We start from the raw sequence: 23,180 nt of genomic DNA, 5'->3' as shown, positions 1-23,180 counted from the left end.
GTTTTAATAACATGATCAGGCAGGCACTATCAACCTGTCAATTAGCCAGTCTTTTCCGGTCAATCAATATACCATAGAAAAGTTCTCCAAGAGTCTTTGGGTTGGTGGAGAAGAGACACATCTAAAAAGGACAGAAGTGACATTTTGCACAGAAAACAAAACGCAGCAGAGAGAAACGCATCACATAGAACACAAGAACTTGTGGTATGGTATGCTCTGCACTCTGCCGGTGGCGCGCGCCCCCTGCTGACCGTGCTGGGTGCTGTCAACCTGGAATGCACCGTAACCACTGCCAGCCTCTACCGCGGGTTTCCGGAAGTGGCTGCGCAGGCGCTGTGCAGCGGAGTGTGTCCCAGCCCCCCCCCCGATGGGCGGAGTCAAGAAGGCGCCGGTGCCTCCTCCTGGAGACGTGATTGGCTGGCGCCGCCGGTGCCTCCTCCCGGAGACGTGATTGGCTGGCGCCGCCGGCGCTGGGTGACGTTGCTCTGGGCACACAGTTTGTGAAAGCGCGGGAATCGGCCGCGGAGGGCCAGGTATGGCCGGGGCGGGCCTCGAACTTGTTTTCCAGCCGCGCTTCCGCTTCCTGGCGCTAAGTGAGAGCGGCCTGGCTTCCTGCTTCTCCCGGGCGCCTGTGTCCCGGTCCGGTGCTGACCAGCCAGCTGGACATGCGTGCCGGGGGAGAGGACGGGCCTAGGTCGCTGGCGCCGAGGATGGGGGGGGGGGGGAGGAGGAAGCGGAGTAGGGGAAGGGGGAGAGGAGGGAGTGGAAGGGGGGAGGAGGGGGTGGGGGGAGCAGGCGGAAGGGAGGGAGCTGGGAGCAAAGAGAGGAGGGAGAAGAGAGGGAGGGAGAAGGGGGTGGGCGCTCGTGCCCCTCCTTGCCTGTGAGGCCCCGGAGGCCAACGGGCTCATGCTGGGTACTCTCAGGCTGGGTACTGTCAGATGCTGAGTACTGCCACGCTGGGTACTGTCTGTCACGCTGGGTACTGACTGTCACGCTGGGTACTGCCACGCTGAGTACTGCCACGCTGGGTAGTCAGACGCTGGTACTGTCACGCTGGGTACTGTCAGGCGCTGGGTACTGTCACACTCTGGTACTGTCTGGCTGGGTACTGTCAGGCGCTGGTACTGACACGCTGGGTACTGTCAGGCACTGGTACTGTCACGCTGGGTACTGTCAGGCGTCCCTCAGCATGCCAGTGCGATTAGTACTGCGCACAGCACCCAGGCCACCTGGGTCATGGTGCCCCAGTCCTGCGCCCCCCACTCAACAGGTGTCCAAACAGCCCTTGAGGCAAACAAAGAAACGACATGTAAAGGAACTATTATTTTTATTTATTATTTATTGTGCTGGTTTGGGGGCTTGAACTCTGTGCCTGGGTGCTGTCTCGAACTTTTGTGCTCCACTTCCAGCTTTTGGTGGTTAATTGGAGATATGAAGTTCATGGACTTTCCTACCTGGGCTGGCTTCAAACCGAGATCCTCAGACCTCAGCCTTCTGAGTAGCAGGGATTGTAGATACATGCCACCAGTACCTGTCAAGGAACTATTATTTCATGTGATAAGTACTGAATTCAAGGTGTACATAATGGAGATTGTTACAGGGGAGATAGGTACCTCTGAGGAGCTGATACCTGACCTGAATCTAGAAGAGACGAAACTAAAAAATTAGCTGGGCATTGGTGACTCTGGCCTGTAATCCTAGTTACTCAGAAGTCTGAGATCTGAGGAATGGGGTTCAAAGTCAGTATGGTCAGGAAAGTTTGTAAGCAGGTGGGTTGGGGTGGTGGTGAGGAACAATCCTAGGGCATGAATTCGGGGCCTGGGCACTGTCCCTGAACTTTTTTTGCTCAAGGCTAGTAGTACTCTACCACTTGAACCAGAGCTCTGCTTCCAGCTTTTTGGTGGTTAATTGGAGATAAGAATCTCTTTTTTTTTTTGGCCAGTCCTGGCCTGAGCACTGTCCCTGGCTTCTTCCCACTCAAGGCTAGCACTCTGCCACCTGAGCCACAGCGCCCCTTCTGGCCATTTTCCTTATATGTGGTGCTGGGGAATCAAACCGAGAGCTTCATGTGTAGGAGGCAAGCACTCTTGCCACTAGGCCATGTTCCCAGCCCGGAGATAAGAATCTCTTAATGCCTGGGCTGACTTCAAATTGTGATATTCAGATGTCCGACTCATGAGTACCTAGGGCTTAAGACTCTTCATCTCCAATTAGCCACCAAAAAACCGGAAGTGGAGCTGTGGCTCAAGTGGTAGAGCACCAGCCTTTAATGGAAAAGTTAAGGGACAGGGCCAAGGTCCTGAGTTAAAGCCCCAGTATCAGCACACACAATAAAAGTTAAAATACTGCTCCATGAGATCTGTAGCCAGAGGCCCCTATACAGCAGGGAATTTTTCCTTCCCCAGATACCTAGTCACACCTGTTCATGAATGGAAAACACCTTGCAAGGTAATGCTTCTTATATTCTCATTCAGTTCCTGGTTTCAGAGACAATGACAGAGGAACTGGATTTCATAGGACAGGACTCTGATGACGGCAGTGAGGAGGTGGTCCTAACTCCTGCAGAGCTCATTGAAAGGCTGGAGCAGGTGAGCATCCCAAATGGAATCCTGTTGCTTTATTTCTAACCTTTGACTCTTCTCCAAGTGTGCCAATGTGAGGGACCAGGATTCCAAGGTTTATTTTGAGAGAACAAGAAGTGAGGGACTGGGCTGGGGATATGGCCTAGTGGCAAGAGCGCTTGCCTCATATACATGAGGCCCTGGGTTCGATTCCCTAGCACCACATATACAGAAAACGGCCAGAAGTGGCACTGTGGCTCAAGTGGCAGAGTGCTAGCCTTGAGCAAAAGGAAGCCAGGGACAGTGCTCAGGCCCTGAGTCCAAGGCCCAGGACTGGCCAAAAAAAAAAAAAAAGAAGTGAGGGACTTATTATCTGTGAGAAAACTCATAATATCAAAGTCTTCGAATGGTGCTAGTAAGGGCCAGCTTTGGACTGACTGAATAGAACTTCTCACAGAGCAACCATCTAGGACATGGAGGTGTTCTACAGACTTCCAAGTTCTGTACTTTAGTCCCTCAGAATATCTACTGTTCCCCCCAGAGAATGCCTGGGTTAGCAAGAATGTACAGCAATACTTTCTTTTTTTTTTTTTTTTTTGGCCAGTCGTGGGCCTTGGACTCAGGGCCTGAGCACTGTCCCTGGCTTCTTCCCGCTCAAGGCTAGCACTCTGCCACTTGAGCCACAGCGCCGCTTCTGGCCGTTTTCTGTATATGTGGTGCTGGGGAATCGAACCTAGGGTCTCGTGTATCCGAGGCAGGCACTCTTGCCACTAGGCTATATCCCCAGCCCCAGCAATACTTTCTTAAAGGAAAAGTGAGTCATATTTTTTCTTTCCTCTATTTTCTTGTTGTATTTTTTTTTTTTTTTTGGCCAGTCCTGGGCCTTGGACTCAGGGCCTGAGCACTGTCCCTGGCTTCTTCCCGCTCAAGGCTAGCACTCTGCCACTTGAGCCACAGCGCCGCTTCTGGCCGTTTTCTGTATATGTGGTGCTGGGGAATCGAACCTAGGGCCTCGTGTATCCGAGGCAGGCACTCTTGCCACTAGGCTATATCCCCAGCCCTGCCTAAAATAATTTTGATGTATTGATTAGTGTTGTTACAATGGCAATAATTCATCATTTTCCATGTTCCAGCCACTGTGTTAAGTTTATTGTGATCTCTCTTTTGAGACAAGGTCTTGCTATGTACCCCAGGCTAGCCTCAAACTCCTCCTTCCTCAACTGTTTAAGTCATGGGTATGCATCTACCTAGCCAGCTGTATTAAATTCTTTATGGCCATCTTGTCATGAAGCTCATTTACAAGTTCAGACTTTAGATTTAAGTCAATAACTATGTGAATACCCCCATGCTAGCCAAGCACCGTAACACATACCTGTATTTCAACTTGGGCTACATAGTAAGGACTGGTTCCCAAACAACATCCTTCTGTGATATTAGTCTGTTATGTGATATGAAGCAAGATAGGTAGCTTGTTTCCACCTTCAGGCTGTAAAAATGAATAGTAACTACACAGAGTAGTGAAAACTAAATAGGATTCACTGTAATGTCTGTACATGTTGTCAAACACATAAGAACTCACTACATGTAAGCTGTTAGCAGTATATCTTACCTAGTAGGGCAGATACTTTTTACCTCTAGTTTATTGATGTGGAAACTGAAGCTTAAAGATGTGAAGTACTATCCAGGTACCAAGGACTAAAGCCAGTAATCCTGCCTAGTCAGCAGTCTGGGCTTAGAGGATCATAGTTCAAAGCCATTCTGGTCAGGCAAGTTTTTCATACTCCGTCTACAGGTAATTAGTAAAGTGATGGACTGGAGGCACGGTAGAGTGCCAACCAGAAGCAAGCAAACCAAGCAAGGCCCTGCATTCAAGACCCAGTGCTAGGAGGGAAGATATAAAATACTTTGCCCAAGGTCACATGTGGAAGCAGAACCAAGAAATTAGCTCTGGTTTTTGAACTCAGCGTTTTGCACATGCTCTCTTACTGTTCCCAGCATGTGCTCTTTATTCACTGTATCTGCTGTCTTATTCTTGACTCCTTTAACTGCCCTTTCTGGAACTCCTATGTTTTCTCCTTTAGAGTTCTTCACTTTCTTTCCTGACATATGATATCATGAGTGGCAAAGCTGAAAGAAGACAGTTTTTGGTTCTTGTTTTTATTTTTTGTAGTTCCTGGGAACCAAAGCCAGTGCTCCAGCCTTGTATCTTTAAATTTTTCCTTATTATTTAGCTAGGATTATTTGGTTGGTTAGTTTTGCAGCACTGGGGATTGAACTCAAAGTCCTGTGCATGCTAAGCAAGCATTCTGCCACTTGAACCCTGCTTCCAGCCTGCTTTTTATTTTGTGAGATAGAGTCTTCCTAGGTGGTGGAAGCTTAACAGAAACTATGTAATCGAGTCTGGCATTGAGCTAAAAATCTTCCTTCTAAGTTTAGCAGGAATTCTTAATCTTTTTTTTTTTTTTTTGGCCAGTCCTGGGGCTTGGACTCAGGGCCTGAGCACTGTCCCTGGCTTCTTCTTGCTCAAGGCTAGCACTCTGCCACTTCAGCCACAGCGCCACTTCTGGCCATTTTCTGTATATGTGGTGCTGGGGAATCGAACCCAGGGCCTCATGTATACGAGGCAAGCACTCTTGCCACTAGGCCATATCCCCAGCCCTCTTAATCTATTTTTATGTAAGAAGCTAGTTTAAAAAACAGAATCACAATGAGGGCTGGGAAGATGGCCGAGTGGTAAAGTGCTTGCCTCGCATACATGAAGCCCTGGGTTCAATTCCTCAGCACCACATATATAGAAAAAAGCCAGAAGTGGCACTGTGGCTCAAGTGGTAGAGTGCTAGCCTTGAGCAAAAAAGCAGCCAGGGACAGTGCTCAGGTCCTGAGTTCAAGCCCCAGGACTGGTCAAAAAAAAAAAAATCGCAGTGAGCTGGGCCCCAGTAGCTCATACCTGTAATCCTAGCTGCTCAGGAGACTGAGATCCAAGGATCAGGGTTTAAAGCCAGCCTGGGCAGGAAAAGTCCTTAAGACTCTTATCTCCAACAAATCACCAAAAGCTGGAAGTGGAGCTATGGCTCAAGCTCAAGGATAGTGCCTAGACCTTGAATTCAGGGCCCAGGACTGGCACAAAGAAAAAAATCACAATTAGTTATCATTTCATACCAATTTGAAATGAACAGGTATATCAGTCCACATTGTGTCAAAATGTAGACTGATTTGCAGATTAGATGAGTGGCAACATAAACTGGTACAGTTATTTTGGAAGATAATTTGCTGTTGTCTAGCAAAAGTTGAAGGCACACGTAAGTTGAGAGCCAATAATTCTACTCCCAGATACATACATAAAGGAAACTTTGCTCTGTAGTTGAAGAAATATATACAGTACATTTATAGCATTGTTTGCAGTAGTTGCAAATGTAAATAACCCATCAACATGTTGGATAAGATATTCCAGTCTATATACTCAGTGAGATGAAAGTAGAATGCTTGCCTAAACACATGAAACCCTGGGTTTGATCCCTGTGCACCGCAAAACTAGAAAAAGGAAAGGGGTAAAATACTAATTGGAGAAGAAATAGTGTGTAAAATTCACAGGCTAGCAAAACTTCAGCATAGGGATTTTTATTTGTTTGCATTTTATTTTTTCAGTTCTCTTGATTGAACCAAGGGCCTCATACACCCTCAGCTAAGTTGGATTTTTAGAGAGGGACACAATTCAACTAACAATAATGAGCAGTCAGTCATTAAGAATGGTGATAAAAAAAAAATGCTGGGGGCTGGGGATATGGCCTAGTGGCAAGAGTGCCTGCCTCGGATACACGAGGCCCTAGGTTCGATTCCCCAGCACCACATACACAGAAAACGGCCAGAAGCGGCGCTGTGGCTCAAGCGGCAGAGTGCTAGCCTTGAGCGGGAAGAAGCCAGGGACAGTGCTCAGGCCCTGAGTCCAAGGCCCAGGACTGGCAAAAAAAATAAAAATAAAAAAATGCTGGGGTGTGATTCAGTGGTAGCGAGCTTATCTAGTATTGTCAGGATCCTGGGTTTGATCTCTAGCGTCACACACACACACACACACACACACACACACACATTGATAAGGAACTAGATCAGCTATTTCAAGCTTGCTTTTTTTTTTTTTTTTTTTTTTGGTGCTAGTACTGGAGCTTAAACTGTTTAACTCTGAAGCACTGTTTCTAAGCTTTTTTTTTTTTTTTTTTCCTCAAGGCTAACACTGCCACTTGAACCATAGCTCCACATCTGGATTTTTGCTTTTTTTTTTGACAGTCCTGGGTCTTGAGACTCAGGGCCTGAGCACTGTCCCTGGCCTGTTTTTGCTCAAGGCTAGCACTCTACTTCTTGAGCCACAGAGGCACTAAAGGCTTTTTCTGTTTATGTGGTACTGAGGAATCGAACCCAGGCCTTCATGCATGGTAGGCAATCTCTCTACCACTAAGCCACATTCCCAGTCCTTGGCTTTTTGAAAGTTAGTTGGAGATACTTTCCTGACCAATTTGGCTTGGAACCTTGATCCTCGGACCTCAGCCTCCTGAGTAGTAAGGATTACAGGCATGAGCCACCAGTGCCCAGCTTTAAGCATTTAAAAACAACGACAGGGGCTGGGAATATGGGCTAGTGGCAAGAGTGCTTGCCTCATATACATGAAGCCCTGGGTTCAATTCCCCAGCACCACATATATAGAAGAGGCCAGAAGTGTCACTGTGGCTCAAGTGGCAGAGTGCTAGCTTTGGGCAAAAAGAAGCCAGGGACAGGGCTGGGAATATGGCCTAGTGGTAAAGTGCTCACCTCATATACATGAAGCCCTTGGTTTGATTCCTCAGTACCACATATATAGAAAACGCCAGAAGTGGCTCTGTGGCTCAAGCGGTAGAGTGCTAGCCTTGAGCAAAAAGAAGCCAGGGACAGTGCTCAGGCTCTGAGTCCAAGCTCCAGGACTGGCAAAAAAAAAAAAGAGAGAGAGAGAGAGAGAGAGAGAGAGAGAGAAGCCAGGGACAGTGCTCAAGCCCTGAGTCCAAGGCCCAGGACTGGCCAAAAATAAAAAATAAATAAATAAAAACAACAACAAAAAGCCACCATGGGTTTAAATACACATTTCTCAAAAAACATCATGGGTTTAAACACACATTTCTCAAACAATAAATTTTGAATACTTTCAAAGTTTGATACTCATAGATGAAATCCCTAATCGTTCATAATATAATAATAATATAATAAGTGCACAATGTCTCCAAGTCTACTTTATTTGACCCCAGTATGCCTTAAAAGCATTGGTGTTTTCTTTGTCTTGTCATGAAAAGGTAGAAAAGCATATGAAGAAATATAAGCAAATATAGTGAAGCTATAAAGAAAATTAAACACTAAATTTAGCCTAATGGTTACCTCTGGTGAACATGTAAAACTTTTCAAATAATGAGAATATTCTTTAATGAATTTGTGTGCACATACAAGTGTTTATATCAGTCTGTTGAGAAGTAAACTGTTTTGGAAAAGTTCTCCAGAAAATGTGACCTGCTTTTATTCTTATACAGGTTGTCTTTCTGGTTAATTGACAGGAGGAGGACAGATAGCGCTATAATGGGACACTTGCCTTATGTGCAAGGCCCTGGGTTCAGTCCTCAAAACAAGAAGTTAAAAGAAAAAATTAAAGCTGGGCACTGGTGGCTCACATCTGTAATCCTAGCTACTCAGACTGAGATCTGAGAATGGTGGTTCTAAGCTAGCTGGGCAGGAAAGCCGGCAAGACCCTTACCTCCAATTAACCACCAAAAAGCTGGGGTTGAAGCTGTGGCTCAACTGGCAGAGCATCAACCTTGAGCAAAAAAGCTAAGGGACAACACCCAGGTTCTGAGTTCAAGCTCCATTACCAGCAAACACACAATCACAGTCAGTGATACAGCTTTGAGCACTACTACAGCAGCTCAAGTACTTGGATTAATTTTTATGATTGTAGCAGTATTTAATGTGTTGTGATGATGATAACTGGGGAAATAGGAACTCAAGCACATCAGAAAAAATAGGTTGCGCCTGATTGGTATATAATTCTGAGCTGAGCTAAAACCCAATTTCCTGTAATTGAAAGATAAGTATAGCTTTCCTTAGAAACTTTGGATATTTTAGTTCTGTAAGAGTGGATCATCAGCAAAGTGTATGGAGCAGCTGGGTCTGAGTCATAAATTAGACCTTGTTCCCCAAACATTGAATTCTGTCAGTGATTCTTTTTACTTTGGGGCTATTTCCTGGGTTTCTCTGTGGGTTTTTTTTTTTTTCATCTGTAAGGTATGGATATTTCTCAGATATTTTGATGAGTGAAAAGTTTTTGTAAATTGAGCATCAGGAATGAAGAATGTTTCGTCAGTGTTACTTTATCTCTAAATGCAGATGTTGCCCCCTGGTGGGAAGCAGCTGGTAAGGAACTAGATATGTGTTTCCTGTTACTACTACTTGGTAACAGCTAGGGCTAAGACACCAGGTGGCGTTTCTCAACAAAATAACTGAGGTAAACAGTGCATTTAAAAATGTTGATTGAGGGCTGGGAATATGGCCTAGTGGCAAGAGAGCTTGCCTCGTATACGTGAAGCCCTGGGTTCAATTCCCCAACACCACATATATAGAAAATGGCCAGAAGTAGCGCTGTGGCTCAAGTAGCAGAGTGCTAGCCTTGAGCAAAAGGAAGCCAAGGACAGTGCTCAGGCCCTGAGTTCAGGGCCCAGGACTGGCAAAAAAAAAAAAAAAAAATGTTGATTGAATAAAAGTTGTGAATACAATAGATGTAGAGAAGCCATAATCAAACATGTCTCCAACTGGTAGGGAAACAGTTTTCTTTGCCTGAGGTATCTGAGTTTTTATGGGCTGTGAACACACTTACCAGGTTGGATTGCTCTATTGTGATAGTCATTTTTCTAAATATTGTTCTTTAGGCCTGGATGAATGAAAAATTTGCTCCTGAGCTGCTGGAAAGCAAGAGTGAAATTGTAGAATGTGTCATAGAACAGCTGGATCACATGGTAACTGTTGCTTCTCTCTGGTTACTAAGGAAGAGACAGTTAAAAGCACGTGGCCTGACAGCAAGCCTGTTTTGTCTGGATCAGCCCAGTACTTTCTGAAAAAACACATGAAATCAGTTATCTGCATTTACAAAGCAACTTGTGCTTAAGCCTAACGACTTGCTGTAGGTGCCGCACTTCCACATGCAAACAAATGAGCAAAGCAGGCAACAGGCACCCCTTTCAGTCTGTGTGCTATTCCCCGTAATCCAGGGCAACACATCTTCTTCATATCCCTTACCCACCCATCTAGGCAGACATTTACATGTGTAGCCCTTGGGTTCAGTGGTCTTGGACTTTAAGTTGTTACCAAGGTAAAGAGTAGCTTTAAAATGTCTTTCTCAGTCAATGTTTTAATTGGGCTTTTAGGAGCTCCTACACATACATGCCCTGTCCCTTTACAACTGGGTTGGAATCCTGGGCCTTTGTGCCTGATCATAGTCAGATTCTATTCAAATGGTCATTTTCTAAAAGTAAATGATAATGTCTAAATGTTTACATTGAGACTGTAACCATTTTTATTTGTACAATTAAAAAACTATGTGTGTTAAGAGGCAAAGGCTAGGAGGATTGTGAGTTCAAGGCTACAAAATAAGACCTTGTCTCAAAAACAAACAAAAATCAAGAAAAAATTGAAAATGAGAATTTATACGTGTAACTTTTTGTTTTGATTGAAGCATCAATCTCAACTTTGTGGGTGCTAATGGCTCTTAGTCTTTGAATATCATCTTTTTTAATAACCTTGTTACTCTTTAAATAGGAAGAAAATCTCAAAAGAGCCAAAAAGGGGGATCTGAAGGTCAGTATCCATCAAATGGAGATGGAGAGGATCCGCTATGTCCTCAGCAGCTACCTGCGGTGTCGACTCATGAAGGTTTGACATAGAGATATCTGTAGATGTTAAAGCAATGGAGTTTGTAACTGATGTAAATGTTCCAGTGAGAAGTAGGGATGAGGTCTGAAGATGCTACTAAGAACCTAACATTGGTGTCACCAAAGAACAAGGAATGCGGGCTGGGGATATAGCCTAGTGGCAAGAGTGCCTGCCTTGGATACACGAGGCCCTAGGTTCGATTCCCCAGCACCACATATACAGAAAACGGCCAGAAGCGGCGCTGTGGCTCAAGTGGCAGAGTGCTAGCCTTCAGCGGGAAGAAGCCAGGGACAGTGCTCAGGCCCTGAGTCCAAGGCCCAGGACTGGCCAAAAAAAAGAACAAGGAATGCAAAGGATGATTCTGGGAAGCATAGCGGAAACAAAGGTGGGATAACCCCAGAGATACACACCCATTTTGGGCCCATTTATTTAGTGTATGAATGGTGGCCCCTAGAGTTACAGAGGCAGTGCTAAGGGTAAAGGCATTTGTATTGGTAGAATACAAGGGAATACTGATTAAGGAAAACTTGTTTCACAAATAATTTTGTAGGGCTGGGAATGTGGCTTAGGGGTAGAGTGCTTGCCTAGCATGCATGAACCCTGGATTTGATTCCTCAGCATCATATACACAGAAAAAAGCCAGAAGTGGCTCTGTGGTTCAAGAAGTAGAGTGCTAGCCTTGAGCAAAAAGAAGCCAGGGACAGTGCTCAGGCCCTGAGTCCCAAGCCCCAGGACTGGCAAAATAATAATAATTATTATTATTGTTATTATTATTTTGAGCTGGGTACCACTGCCTTACTCCTGTAATCCTAGCTACTCAGGAGGCTGAGACTTGAGAACTGTGGCTCAAAGCCAGTACGGGCAGTAAAGTTCATGGATGTTATCTCCAATTAACCACTAAAAAGCCAGAAGTGGAGCTGTAACTCAAGTGGTAGAGCTCTAGCCTTGAGCAAAGAAAGCATAGGGACAATGCTTAGAACCTAAATTCAAGCCCCCAGACCAGTACAAAAGAAATAATTATTTTGTACCAGACACCAGTGGCTCACACCTATAATCCTAGCTACTCAGAAGGCTGAGATCTGAAATCAAGGGTCAGGGTCATCCCTGGCAGATAAACCCACAAGACCTACCTCCAGTTAACATCAAAAGCAAAACCTGGAGGCATGGCTCAAGTGCTAGAGTTCAAGCAGTGAGTTCAAGCCCCAGTACCAGCACAGAAAAAAAAATATTTTTCAGTTTTTATTGTTATCATAAAGGTGATATATGGAGGAGGGATTACACTTACATAAGTCAGGTAAAGAAAACAAATATGTATTTTTCTTCTGTCAAGTCTACTATATTAGTTATTCTGTTATGGCTCTGTGGCCATTTAACCTATAAGGATAAATTGAGTTATATCACTGGGCTCTAGGGCCTGCTCTTATTATCATCTTAAATTTTACCCCTCTCAACACTTTATGTCATCAACAGTTTTGATGCATATATCTGATTCATCAGTAGGATTGAGCCAGTATTTCACCAGGCTTCACTGCACATTGAGAAATACCCATTACTCCAACCACTTAGGATCTTTCCACTGTATGCTCTTACCCAGCCCCATGTTTATAGTTTGTCTACTAGAGTATAAAAAAAAAAAAGTTGTGGTTGGGGATATGGCCTAGTGGCAAGAGTGGTTGCCTCGTATACATGAGGCCCTGGCTTCAATTCCCCAGCATCACATATACAGAAAATGGCCAGAAGTGGCTCTGTGGCTCAAGTGGCAGAGTGCTAGCCTTGAGCAAAAAGAAGCCAGGGGCAGTGCTCAGGCCCTGAGTCCAACGCCCAGGACTGGCCAAAAACAAAACAAAACACAAGTTATTAGATTTTGTTTGTTTTCTTTGCCAATCCAGGGGCTTGAACTCAGGGTCTGGGCACTGTTACGGAGCTTCTTTTGCTCAAGGCTAGCACTACCACTTGAGCTACAGCGCCACTTCTGGCTTTTTTATTTTTTTTTAATGTTTATGTGGTACTAAGGAATTGAACCCAGGGCTTCATGCATGCTAGGCAAGCACTCTACCACTCAGCCACCTTCCCAGAGACCAACTTATTAGATTTAAAGCAAAATGAAGATGTATATAAGAAAAGAACAAAAAGATGATGAACAATATGCTTCCCCATCTCCAAATACCAGACCAGGACACTTACCTTTTTTACCTGCTCACCTGTGGTCTGGTAAATCTTCTTCATGTTATATCATTATTTTTTTCCTTTCACAGGCCATCTTTTGAAGTTATCTTACTCTATTGTAGTTCCACTTATTAACTTGAAGACCACTACAACTGTACCTCTGTAGATATACTGGGGTTTTGTACTTGGGGCCTTATATAAGTATTATACCTCTAGAACTGTATTTTCAGTCCTTTTTGCTTTAATTAATTTATTTATTTAATATGGTAAACTCGAGTTTATTTTTATTAACTTTAAGTAGTTGAACATAGGAATTGTCATTCAATAACGCAATTTATGCGTACAGTATGTCTTAATCAGCGTTACCTCTTTCAACATTCGTAGTCATCCCTCCCAGCCCTCCCCTTCCCTCACTTTTCTTAATTTTGTAGGCTAGACATTGAATTTTGATTGCATCTGTCTATATCTCCTCCCCTTAGCCATACCCTTCTCCTTTAAAGTACTAGTTTCTTGTTTATTTTGTCTGATTTTGCCTTTTTAAGGAATTACACTTTTTGAATAATCTCTTGAGTCTACTGTATTTCAGTTAGCCCTCAAAAAACTAAATATTACAACTACCCTATGATCTAGCAGTTCCACTCTTGGGCACTTATCCAAAGGATTACAAACTAGGATACAGTAAAGCTGCCAGCACAACCATGTTCATAACATCACTATTCAACAGGGCCAAGGTATGGAATCAGCCAGTTGCCCCTCAATAGGCAGATCTATCAAGAAAATGTATAGATGCACAATGGAATTGTATTCATCTAGGAGTAAGAATGATAGTGCATCATTTGCAAGGAAATGTAGGGACCTGGAAAAAAATTACATTAAATGAAGGTAGGCCCAGGAGAGACAAAGGATACATATTTTCTTTCATATGTGGAAGCAGAATTCGCTTATAAATATATAAGTAATGCCTTGGGTGGTATGCAAGTGTATACAAATGCTTTAAATATTTTTTAGATAGGATCTTGCACTTTTTGCCTGGGCCAGCCTCATCCTCTGATCCTCCTATCTCTACCTCCCAAGTAGTTGAGATTACAGGTTTGAGCAGGCCTTGTTTTTATTATAGTAAGTGATGAAGTAGCAATTTTCATATAGCAGAAGAAAGGATTTCATAATGATAAACTCCATACAAATGTTTATTTACCTGGGACATAATGGGTCCAAGTCAAAAGATTCACAGTTCTTTATAACAAGTGAGTACTAGTTTCTACTCACCGTTGTCATTTCTCTACTTCTGACCAATCCCCTCCTGGTTTCTGAAAGCACATCATTTCATAGAGGCTTTTTTTTTTTTTTGGCCAGTCATGGGCCTTGAACTCAGAGCCTAAGCACTGTCCCTGGCTTCCTTTTTGCTCAAGGCTAGCACTCTGCCACTTGAACCACAGCACCACTTCGGGTTTTCTGGTGGTTAATTAGAAATGAGTCTCATGGACTTTCCTGCCTGGGCTGGCTTCAAACTGTGATCCTCAGACTCAGCCTCCTGAGTAGCTAGGATTACAGGCATGAGCCACTGGTGCCTGGCTATATTTTTAGATTTTATTTAATGAAAGCCTTCCATCCCTTTTGAACTGCCCTCCTTTTCACAGATTGTGTTATTTCTTTTAAGTTTTGGGAACCTCTCTTGTAGTCCTGAACATAGGTCTTATTATTACCAAGTGTATTAACCATAAACATGAAGACTTGCCGTTTTGTCAGTTTTTATTTGTTTTGTGTCTGTGTGGTGCTGCTGTGGATGAAAGCTAGGGTCTTACACATGCTAGGCAAGACCTCTCCTATGGAGCCGTACGCCAGCTCCTAACTCCTTGTCAGTTTTTATATTCACCTCAACCTCTTGGAGAATGCAAGTATGTTTGGCACTTAGATCCTGATAGATGTTTTTATGATTTTTATTTGTCCTCACAGATAGAGAAGTTTTTTCCTCACATCCTAGAGAAGGAGAAGACACGCCCTGAAGGGGAGCCGTCAAGCCTTTCTCCAGAGGAGTTTGCCTTTGCCAAAGAGTAAGTAAAGCAGGAAACATGGAAGCACCTGTCATTGGCTTGCAAGCATGAGTATGCTGGCTGTGTCTGCAAAGCCCCATCAGAGAACCTCATTGGTGACTGTCTGCCAGATGGCTCTGGGGCAACTTCTTCCAGTCACATGACACTATTTGAACTTCGTGTGTTTCAGGTACATGGCTCACACAGAGACCTATCTTAAAAATGTCGCCTTGAAGCATATGCCTCCCAACTTACAGAAGGTGGACCTCTTGCGGGCAGGTAAGTGGAGCCTTCCCCAGCCCGGGATCAGACGTGCCCCGGTGCCTGAGAACAGGATCTTCATACTCTTCTTTTTTCTTGAATATGGGAAAACAAGTATGTAGATGAGCAGCAAAGAGAAGGAGAAGTGTTTTGCTTAAAACAAAACAAAAAACAAAAAGCAGGTTCAAAGGGCACTGTTCGGCATTACCTTGTTATTCTCCAGGTTAGGTTGTACCCTAACAGCTGCCACCACACATATGAATCCACTCATATGTTCAGCTGTGCACCCAGGAGGGTGTCCCCCGGGCCATGGCTCTTCAACCACTGCAGATGTAGAGATCAAGCAGACATAGTTCCCACTGGCAGGTTCCAAAAGTACAAGGACCGTCCAACTAGAAGGAAGATTTAAACAGGATGTTCACAAACTATCCATCAGACCCAGGCACCACTGGCCCATACCTGTAACCCTAGCTGCTCTGGAGGCTGAGATGTGAGGATCACAGTTTGAAGTCTGCCTAAGCAGGAAAGTCTGTGAGATTCTTATCTTAATTAACTACCAAAAAGTTGGGGGTCTAGGAATATGGCCTAGTGGTAAGAGTGCTTGCCTCCAAAAATTTGGAAATGGAGCTGTGGCTGAAAGTAGTACTAGCCTTGAGAAAAAAAGCTCAAGTTCCCGAGCCCAAAGTTCAAGTCCCAGAACTGGCACACAGAAAAACATCAATCTGGACTCTTTCTATGCTATAGCAAGAGTTTCTCAGCTTTGTTGTGAGGTCTCTCTAGGTATGATTACAAGAAGGGAGGTAGACTGTGTGGGAGGAAAAAGGGAAAGCAGGTGGTCTCATCTCCTTCCTGAGTCTTCTTCATTCTGACCTCTGCAGTCTGTTAGGAAAGGGAGTTAGGAATCCATCCTTTGGCTCAGGTGAAATCAACATGCTGCAGTCTTTTATAATCTGTCATATCTGGGCAAGATAAAGCTAGATTGCCAGATCAGGTCCAACAGTTCTCCAAGAAACCAGAATCTACTTCATTTACAAACTAAACTTGATATGCACTGAGGTGTACTGAGGCCCTGGGAACACATCTCTGTCTTGGACCCAGCTGGCCAATGAGCTGGCTGCCCGGTACTGGTGGAACAGTATCTTAGTCTGTTTGAGCTGCTCAGAGTCTTTGAAGCTGGAAAGTTCAAAATCAAGGCATCAGCAGGTTGGGCATCTTGTTCCCCGCAGTGCCCTCTCTGTCCTCCTGTGGCAGAAGGGCAGGCAGGTATCCATGGGCCTCTTTCACGCAGGCACTAATACCATTCTCTGTGTACCCTAATCTCAGTTAATGATGACACCAGTCAGACTGGATTATGCTTGCCCTAATGGCCTCATTTAAAATTAATTACCTTCCTAAAATCCCTTTCTCCAAACAGGATCCCATTCCTAAGTAATGGAAATTAAGGCTTGCTGAGCCTGCCTAAGGGATGCAGTAGGCCCCCCCAATCCATATTCAGTTCCCTCCCTCTCAGCCACTTTCATCTGCACCTTAGAACAGGAAAGGTCTAAGGACTTTGCCCACATCACTTCCAAATGTCATTCATCTAGTTGATCACAGTAGCTAAGAAGCAAGGAATGATGGAGCATACATGCATCTTACTGGGATGGATCTAGACATTATCTCAGTTCTTCTACTTGGTGCTAGGAGACACCAAAAGCCAGATTCCAGTGGCTCACAATTTAGAACTCTTGCTACTAAGGAAGCTGAGATCTGAGGATTGTAATTTGAAGCTGGCCAGGGCAGGAAAGATCGCGAGACTTATCTCCAATAAACCACCAAAAAGCCAGAAGTGGAGCTGTAGCTCAAGTGGTAGAGTGCTAGCCTTGAACAGAAAAGCTAAAAGACAGCATCCAATTCAAGCCAGAGTGCTGACACAATACATACATACATACATACATACATACATACATACCTCTAATATGTCATGTGTGATCGCTTCCAAGGACAAAAGCTGAACTGGACTTGGAAGATATTCAGTAGTAACTATCCTAAATTAGCCCTATCCTAAATTAGCCGAATGCTGCAGTCTCCCTGAGGTCTGTGGAGAGCGTAGATCCCAAGGACAGGACAGGGGGTAGCATGATGAACCCAAGCTAGGTTTCTGGAGTCAAACTACCCAGTAGGACTGGTGAGGTTAGAGTTCCTTTCGTAGCCCTAGCACCCTGGAATAGCCAGATTTCCCTCCTTACCTTTGAAGCTGGTTACCATGAATCCCTTCCCAAAGATGAAAGAAGCCAAGGGCAGTAAAAATCTGAACCAAGCTCTTAGAATAAGGAAGTACAGGTATGTTCTTTGAACACTGCCATTGACGGACATCTTTAGGACAGACAGACTCCAGAGAAGAGGAACTGTTACAGAGCCAGCTAGGGCATATACTGACTGGACGTGGGGGCCTGTAATAGAAGGGAGGTGGCCATAGTCTTAGCCTGCAGTGGACCAGGGAGGGACCACTTTCAGGTTAAGACCGTATTCCCAAGCAACATTCAAGACTCACCATGACCTCAGCTTTCTGCTATTCTAGTCCTTGCACACTTCCTGGGCCATTGTGCAGGTTTGTACCTCACACATCTCAGGCTCACTTTCCTACAAGTGCACCTCTGCTCTTTTCTTCCATTTCTCTTACTATTGCCACCAGTGGGGAGGTCTTTACTGTTGCGCATGGTTACCCCCCATCTAGAGACCATGCGTCATGTTCACCTGTGTCCTCCAAGATGGGCAGTATCCCTTATCTGTAGTTTCACTTTTGTTGTTTTTGTTTTTTTGAGCCAGTCCTGGGCCTTGAACTTTCGGTCTCATATTCTCACACAACTTTTTCACTCAGCCAACGTTCTATCTTCTGAGTCACATTTCCAGTTCAGTTTTTTGCTGGCTAATTGGAGATAGAGGCTCACAGGCTTTTCTCCCTGGGCTGGCTTTGACCCTCAATCCTCAGATCTCAGCTCCTGAGTAGCTAGGATCACAGGTGTGAGCCACTGACACCTGGCTGTGGGTTTACTTTTTGAGGTTTATTACTTGTAGTCAGTCATGGTCCAAAATGAGTTCTTAGAAAATTCTAGAAATAACTCATGTTTTAAATTATGCATCATTCTAACACAAAATCATGCGTGTGAACTGTCAGACTTTTTTTTGTCCAAGTTATTCTTACATGGTAGCCTTACAGGATCACACACTTTTTACTTTCATTTCCTCATGTAGGCTTGTGTGGGTTTTGTTTTGTTTTTTCTGTTTTGGGTTGTTTTGTTGTTGTTGTTGTTGTTTTGTGGGCCATGGGACTTGAACTTAGGGCCTAGGTGCTGTCCCTGAACTCTTTTGCTCAAGGCGAGTGCTCTACCACTTTGAGCCACAGCTCCACTTCCAATTTTCTGGTGGGTTATTGAAGATAAGGGTCTCATAGACTTTCCTGCCCGGGCTAGCTTTAACCATGAACCTTGGATCCCAGTCTCCTGAGTAGCTAGAATTATAGACGTAACCTGTGCCTAGCAACTTTTCTGTTTTACCTCATCACAAGAATAAGGACAGACCAGATGCCTGCAGCTCATACTTGTATTCCTTAGGAATCAGAACAGGAGGATTGCAGTTCAAAGCAAGCCCTAGCAGGAAGGTTCACTAAATTCCATCTCCAAAATAACTAGCAAAAGCTAGGTACTGGAAGGTCACACCTTGTATTCTTAGCTACCCAAAAGACTTCGATATGGAGGATAGCAATTTAAAGCCAGACAGGGAAGAGAAGTTCATTAGACATTGTCTCCAAAATAGCCAGCAAGAAGCAGGGGGATGGGAGTGGCACAAGGACAGCACCAGCCAAGCCAGTGTGAGGACCGCCACTTCCTTAGGAAAAAAAAAAAGAATCCAACAGATTCCTCCCCCAAGTTACTTAAGCTGAGCTGAAACTTTGGCAAAGTTTAAATTAACCCACAAAAATCAGTAGCTTTGGGCTAGGAATGTGGCTTAGCAGTAGAGTGCTTGCCTAGCGTGCATGAAGCCCTGGGTTCAATTCCCCAATACCACATAAACAGAAAAACAGAGTACAAGCCTTGAGCACAAACAGGCTCGGGGACAGAGCCCAGGCCCTGAGTTCAAGCCCCTGGACTGGGGAAAAAAGGAAAGAAAAGAAAGCCCACAGAATGGGAGATTTTACTAGCTGTGCATCAGACAAGGGCCTCATTTCTAAAATATACTAAGAGCTCAAAAAATTAAACACTCCAGGGCTGGGGATATAGCCTAGTGGCAAGAGTGCCTGCCTCGGATACACGAGGCCCTAGGTTCAATTCCCCAGCACCACATATACAGAAAACGGCCAGAAGCAGCGCTGTGGCTCAAGTGGCAGAGTGCTAGCCTTGAGCGGGAAGAAGCCAGGGACAGTGCTCAGGCCCTGAGTCCAAGGCCCAGGACTGGCCAAAAAAAAAAAAAAATTAAACACTCCAAAAATAAACCCTCCAAGAAACAACCCAATCAATAAATGGGCTAAAGACGTAAAGAGAGACTTTTCCAAAGAAGTAATAAGAATGGCCAGTAGACACATGAAGAGAAATGTTCAGCATCTCTGGCCAGAAAAGAATCAATACAACATTGAGATTCCATCTCACCCTGGTTAGAATGGCCATTATCAAGAAAACTAACAATAACGGATGCTAATGGGGATGTGGCCAAAAAGGAATGCCATGACACTGTTCATGGGAATGTAAACTTGTTCAGCCATTCTGGAAAGCAGGATGGAGGTTCCTTAAAAGACTATACCTAGCTTTTTCCCATCTTGCAAGATGGCAGGTGAAAAGGCTGAGAAGCTGGACATTAAGGAGAAGAAACCTAAAGCCCGGAAGGATGGTGCCAATAGCAAGGTGAGGAAGGCTACCCCTAAAGCTAAAAAGCCCAAGAAAGGAACACCCTACTGTAGCTGCAACATGTGCCTGGTCTGAGGAATTGGCAAATACTCCGGTCCTCTGTGTATTCCAGTAGAGCCACGCACAAGAGGAAGTCCTCTACCAAGTGCAAGGTTGAAAAGAAAAGGAAGGAGTAGTTCCTTGGGACTGTCACAAAACCAGTGGGTATGACTGTAACGGTGGTACCTGTGCGACAAAGCTTCAGAAAATGCCAAGATACTCCTCCATTGAAGGTGTGCCGTGGAAGCTGCTGGGCCACGACAGGAAGCCCCTCGGTGAGCATGTGTGAAGGCGGCAGGCCAGCATCACTCCATCCTCATCATCCTCCCTGGGCGCCACAGAGGCAAGAGAGTGGTTTTCTTGAAGCATCTGGGCAGTGGCTTACTACTCTCGACTGGACCTCTGTCCCTCAACCGTGTTCCTCTGCATAGAACACACCAGAAATTTGTTATTGCCACCTCCACAAAAATTGATATCAGCAAAGTAAAGATCTCCGAACGCCTCACAGATGATGTCTGCAAGAAGCATCTACTGAAGCCCAGACATCAGGAGGGCCAGATCTTCACACAGAAAAAAACAAAGAGGTTACAGAGCAAATTCTCACAAATTCTACCCAAAATCAAAGCTGTTCCTCAGTTCCAAAGCTACATGAGATCTTTTTTTGCTCTAACAAATGGGATTTATCCTCACAAAATAATGTTCTAAACTTACCGAGAGCCAAATTAAATCATTTGTATATTTAAAAAAAAAGACTAAACATACAGCTTCCCTATGACTCAGTAGTTTTATTACTGTGCATTTATTCAAATAAACCAAACAAAACCACACCAAAGCTACCAGCATAACCATGCCCATTGCAGCATTATTTACCATACCCAAGATCAACCAGTTGCCCCTCGGTGGATGAATAGATCAAGAAAATGTGTTATATATACATAATGGAATTTACTCATCCATCAGAAAGAATGATACAGCAACATTCGTAATGAGATGGAAAGACTTGGAAAAACTTATATTAAACAAAGTAAGCCAGACCCAAAGAAACATAGGTTGCATGGTTTCCCTCACTTGTGGTTATTAGAATTTGCCTATAAATCTAGAAGTAAACACAATGGATGGTAAAAGAGGAAAAAAATTATACTTGAACAGGATAAATTAAACAGGACTCTGAACATTCACACAGTGAGACCAAAGGAGGATATTCTTAGAGAGGATCACAAAGGCTCAATATCTAGGTGCGTATCATCATATGCAATGATGTTTATCGAAATAAACTCCCAAGAAATGGAAACGAGGTTTTTGTTATTTTGCTTTGTGTTTGTGTTTTTTTTCCCTCTATTGTCACTGTTTTTTATTTCTGTACCATTTGGATGCATTAATTCAGCAATGATACACGGTAAATACTATGTTGAAAATGAACTACACAACTTGTGGAGGAGGGAAGTTGAGAGGGAAAAACTGGGGAAAATGAAGAAAGAGGTGACACTGTTCAAAAAGAAGTATGCCCATAACCTGACTTAGGTAACTAACCCCTCTGTACATCACCTTTACAAAAATATATAAGTAAATAAAAGTAAGAATGAGTATAGTACATAAGATATTTTGAGAACAAGAGACCATTCACGTAATTACAGCAATAGAATCTCTTTTTTTTTTTTTTTTGCCAGCCCTAAGGCTTGAACTCAGGGCCTGAGCACTGTCCCTGGCCTCTTTTTGCTCAAGGCTAGCACTCTACCACTTGAGCCACAGCGCCACTTCCAGCTCTTTCTGTTTATGTGGTACTGAGGACTCGAACCCAGGGCTTCATGTATAGGAGGCCAGCACTCTACCACTAGGCCATATTCCTGCCCTAGAATTAATCTCTTACCATGCCTGATTTATAAATAAAACTTTATCAAGACTTGACCTTTTTAGCTTCTCATTTCCTAATAACATGTTTGCTTTTTGGCAGTTCCCAAACCAGATCTAGATTCATATGTGTTTCTGAGAGTAAAAGAAAGGCAAGAAAATATTCTGGTAGAACCGGAAACAGATGAGCAGAGGTAAGTGGCCTGGGTGTCTTTCACAAGGGGAAGGACACACCCACTTCCCTGATGGAGAGCCAGGCGGAGCTTGCCAAGTAAAAATCTCTGTCCTCTTCTTTCAGGGACTATGTGATTGACTTGGAAGAGGGCTCCCAACACTTGATTCGATATAAAACCATTGCACCTCTTGTTGCTTCTGGAGCAGTTCAGCTAATTTAAAAATAAACAAGTGTGAAGACACGGAATCCCAGAAAATATGAGAAAGCCTATGCCATTTTATGCCTAACAGCGAAGAGATCTTGCTCCAGACAGCGGGATTTTCTTCCAATGCTGTTGGCCACCAAGAGTCAAGGCAGGAATGCTACACTGCCATCTCAGCCAGCATCAGCAGGTGGGGCCATTGCTCTGTTTGTTCTGAATGAATATGAGGCAAATAAATAAGACAGTACTTTTTTTTAAAGAATTCTTTTTTTAAAGAATTGTATTTGGGGGCTAGGAATATGGCTTTCTGGTAGAGTGCTTGCATTACGTGCATGAAGCCCTGGGTTCGATTCCTCAGCACCACATGCACAGAAGAAGCTGGAAGTGGCGCTGTGGCTCAAGTGACAGAGTGCTAACCTTGAACAAAAAGAAGCCAGGGACAGTGCTCAGGCCCTGAGTCCAAGCCTCATGACTGGCAAAAGAATAAAATTTAATTTAAAAATTGTTATTATAAAGGTGATGTACAGAAGAGTTAGTTACATAAGTCTGGTGATGAGTACATTTCTTTTTGGACAATGTCACCCCTTCCCTTTCTCTGAGTTTTTCCCTCCTGTCCCCACTCACAAATGGTATAGTTCATTTTCAGTATAGTGTCTAGTGAGTACCACTGCTACATTGTTCACCCTTTGTCTCTCCATTTCTGTGCCTCCTCCTTACCCCTCCAAAGACAGATAAATGAACAAGATAAAAAGAAAACAAAAAAATCTTGTTACTTCCTAGAGTTCATTTCAATAAATATTATTTTATATTATATTATCAGAACAAAGGTAAGCCTTAAAAAGAGTTTACTGCTGTGCACTGATAACACATGCCTATAATCCTAGCAACTCAGGAGGCTGAGGATCATGGTCTAAAGCCAGCTCAGGCAGAAAAGCCAGAAGTGGAGCTGCTAGAGCCTTAGCCTTGACCACAAAGACACAGGGATAGTGTCCAGACCCTGGTTCAAGCCCTAGAACCAGCACCAAAAAGGGACTTTTGTGATTTAACCTTTATAGAACCTTCAGTATTGAACTTCAAAGCAATTTC

At 44.0% G+C, this 23,180-nt stretch overlaps 1 protein-coding gene and 1 pseudogene across 3 annotated transcripts; both read left to right on the top strand.

Annotated features, from left to right (window-relative positions):
• The first annotated feature begins 512 nt into the window (after positions 1–512).
• On the top strand, positions 513–22,362 carry Gins4 (GINS complex subunit 4). Of its 3 annotated transcripts, none has more exons than XM_048330845.1 (8): positions 513–533; positions 2,475–2,588; positions 9,494–9,580; positions 10,380–10,493; positions 14,613–14,710; positions 14,880–14,968; positions 21,821–21,911; positions 22,016–22,362. In XM_048330845.1, exons 2-8 carry the CDS (start codon positions 2,493–2,495, stop codon positions 22,110–22,112), a joined length of 672 nt encoding a protein of 223 aa, XP_048186802.1. In that variant the 5' UTR covers positions 513–533; positions 2,475–2,492; the 3' UTR covers positions 22,113–22,362. The 3 variants fall into 3 exon arrangements, with proteins under 3 accessions (XP_048186802.1, XP_048186803.1, XP_048186804.1); XM_048330846.1 differs by having other exon boundaries at positions 515–533; positions 2,488–2,588; XM_048330847.1 differs by lacking the exon at positions 513–533 and having other exon boundaries at positions 2,557–2,645.
• Positions 19,644–20,574, top strand: LOC125339632 (annotated as a pseudogene).
• Positions 22,363–23,180: the final 818 nt, after the last annotated feature.

This window comes from Perognathus longimembris, chromosome 21 (assembly GCF_023159225.1).
Source record: "Perognathus longimembris pacificus isolate PPM17 chromosome 21, ASM2315922v1, whole genome shotgun sequence".
NCBI lineage: Eukaryota > Metazoa > Chordata > Mammalia > Rodentia > Heteromyidae > Perognathus > Perognathus longimembris.
Note: the sequence above shows the minus strand (reverse complement) of the source record. Positions and strands in the feature narration are given on the sequence as shown.

Excerpts from the sequence above, each read along its gene's own strand:
- Gins4 (XM_048330845.1), top strand. The coding sequence starts at position 2,493 with ATGACAGAGGAACTGGATTTCATAGGACAGGACTCTGATGACGGCAGT. Across the intron at positions 9,581-10,379 it reads TAGAACAGCTGGATCACATG|GAAGAAAATCTCAAAAGAGC; the intron begins GTAACTGTTGCT and ends CTCTTTAAATAG. Across the intron at positions 14,711-14,879 it reads GAGTTTGCCTTTGCCAAAGA|GTACATGGCTCACACAGAGA; the intron begins GTAAGTAAAGCA and ends CGTGTGTTTCAG.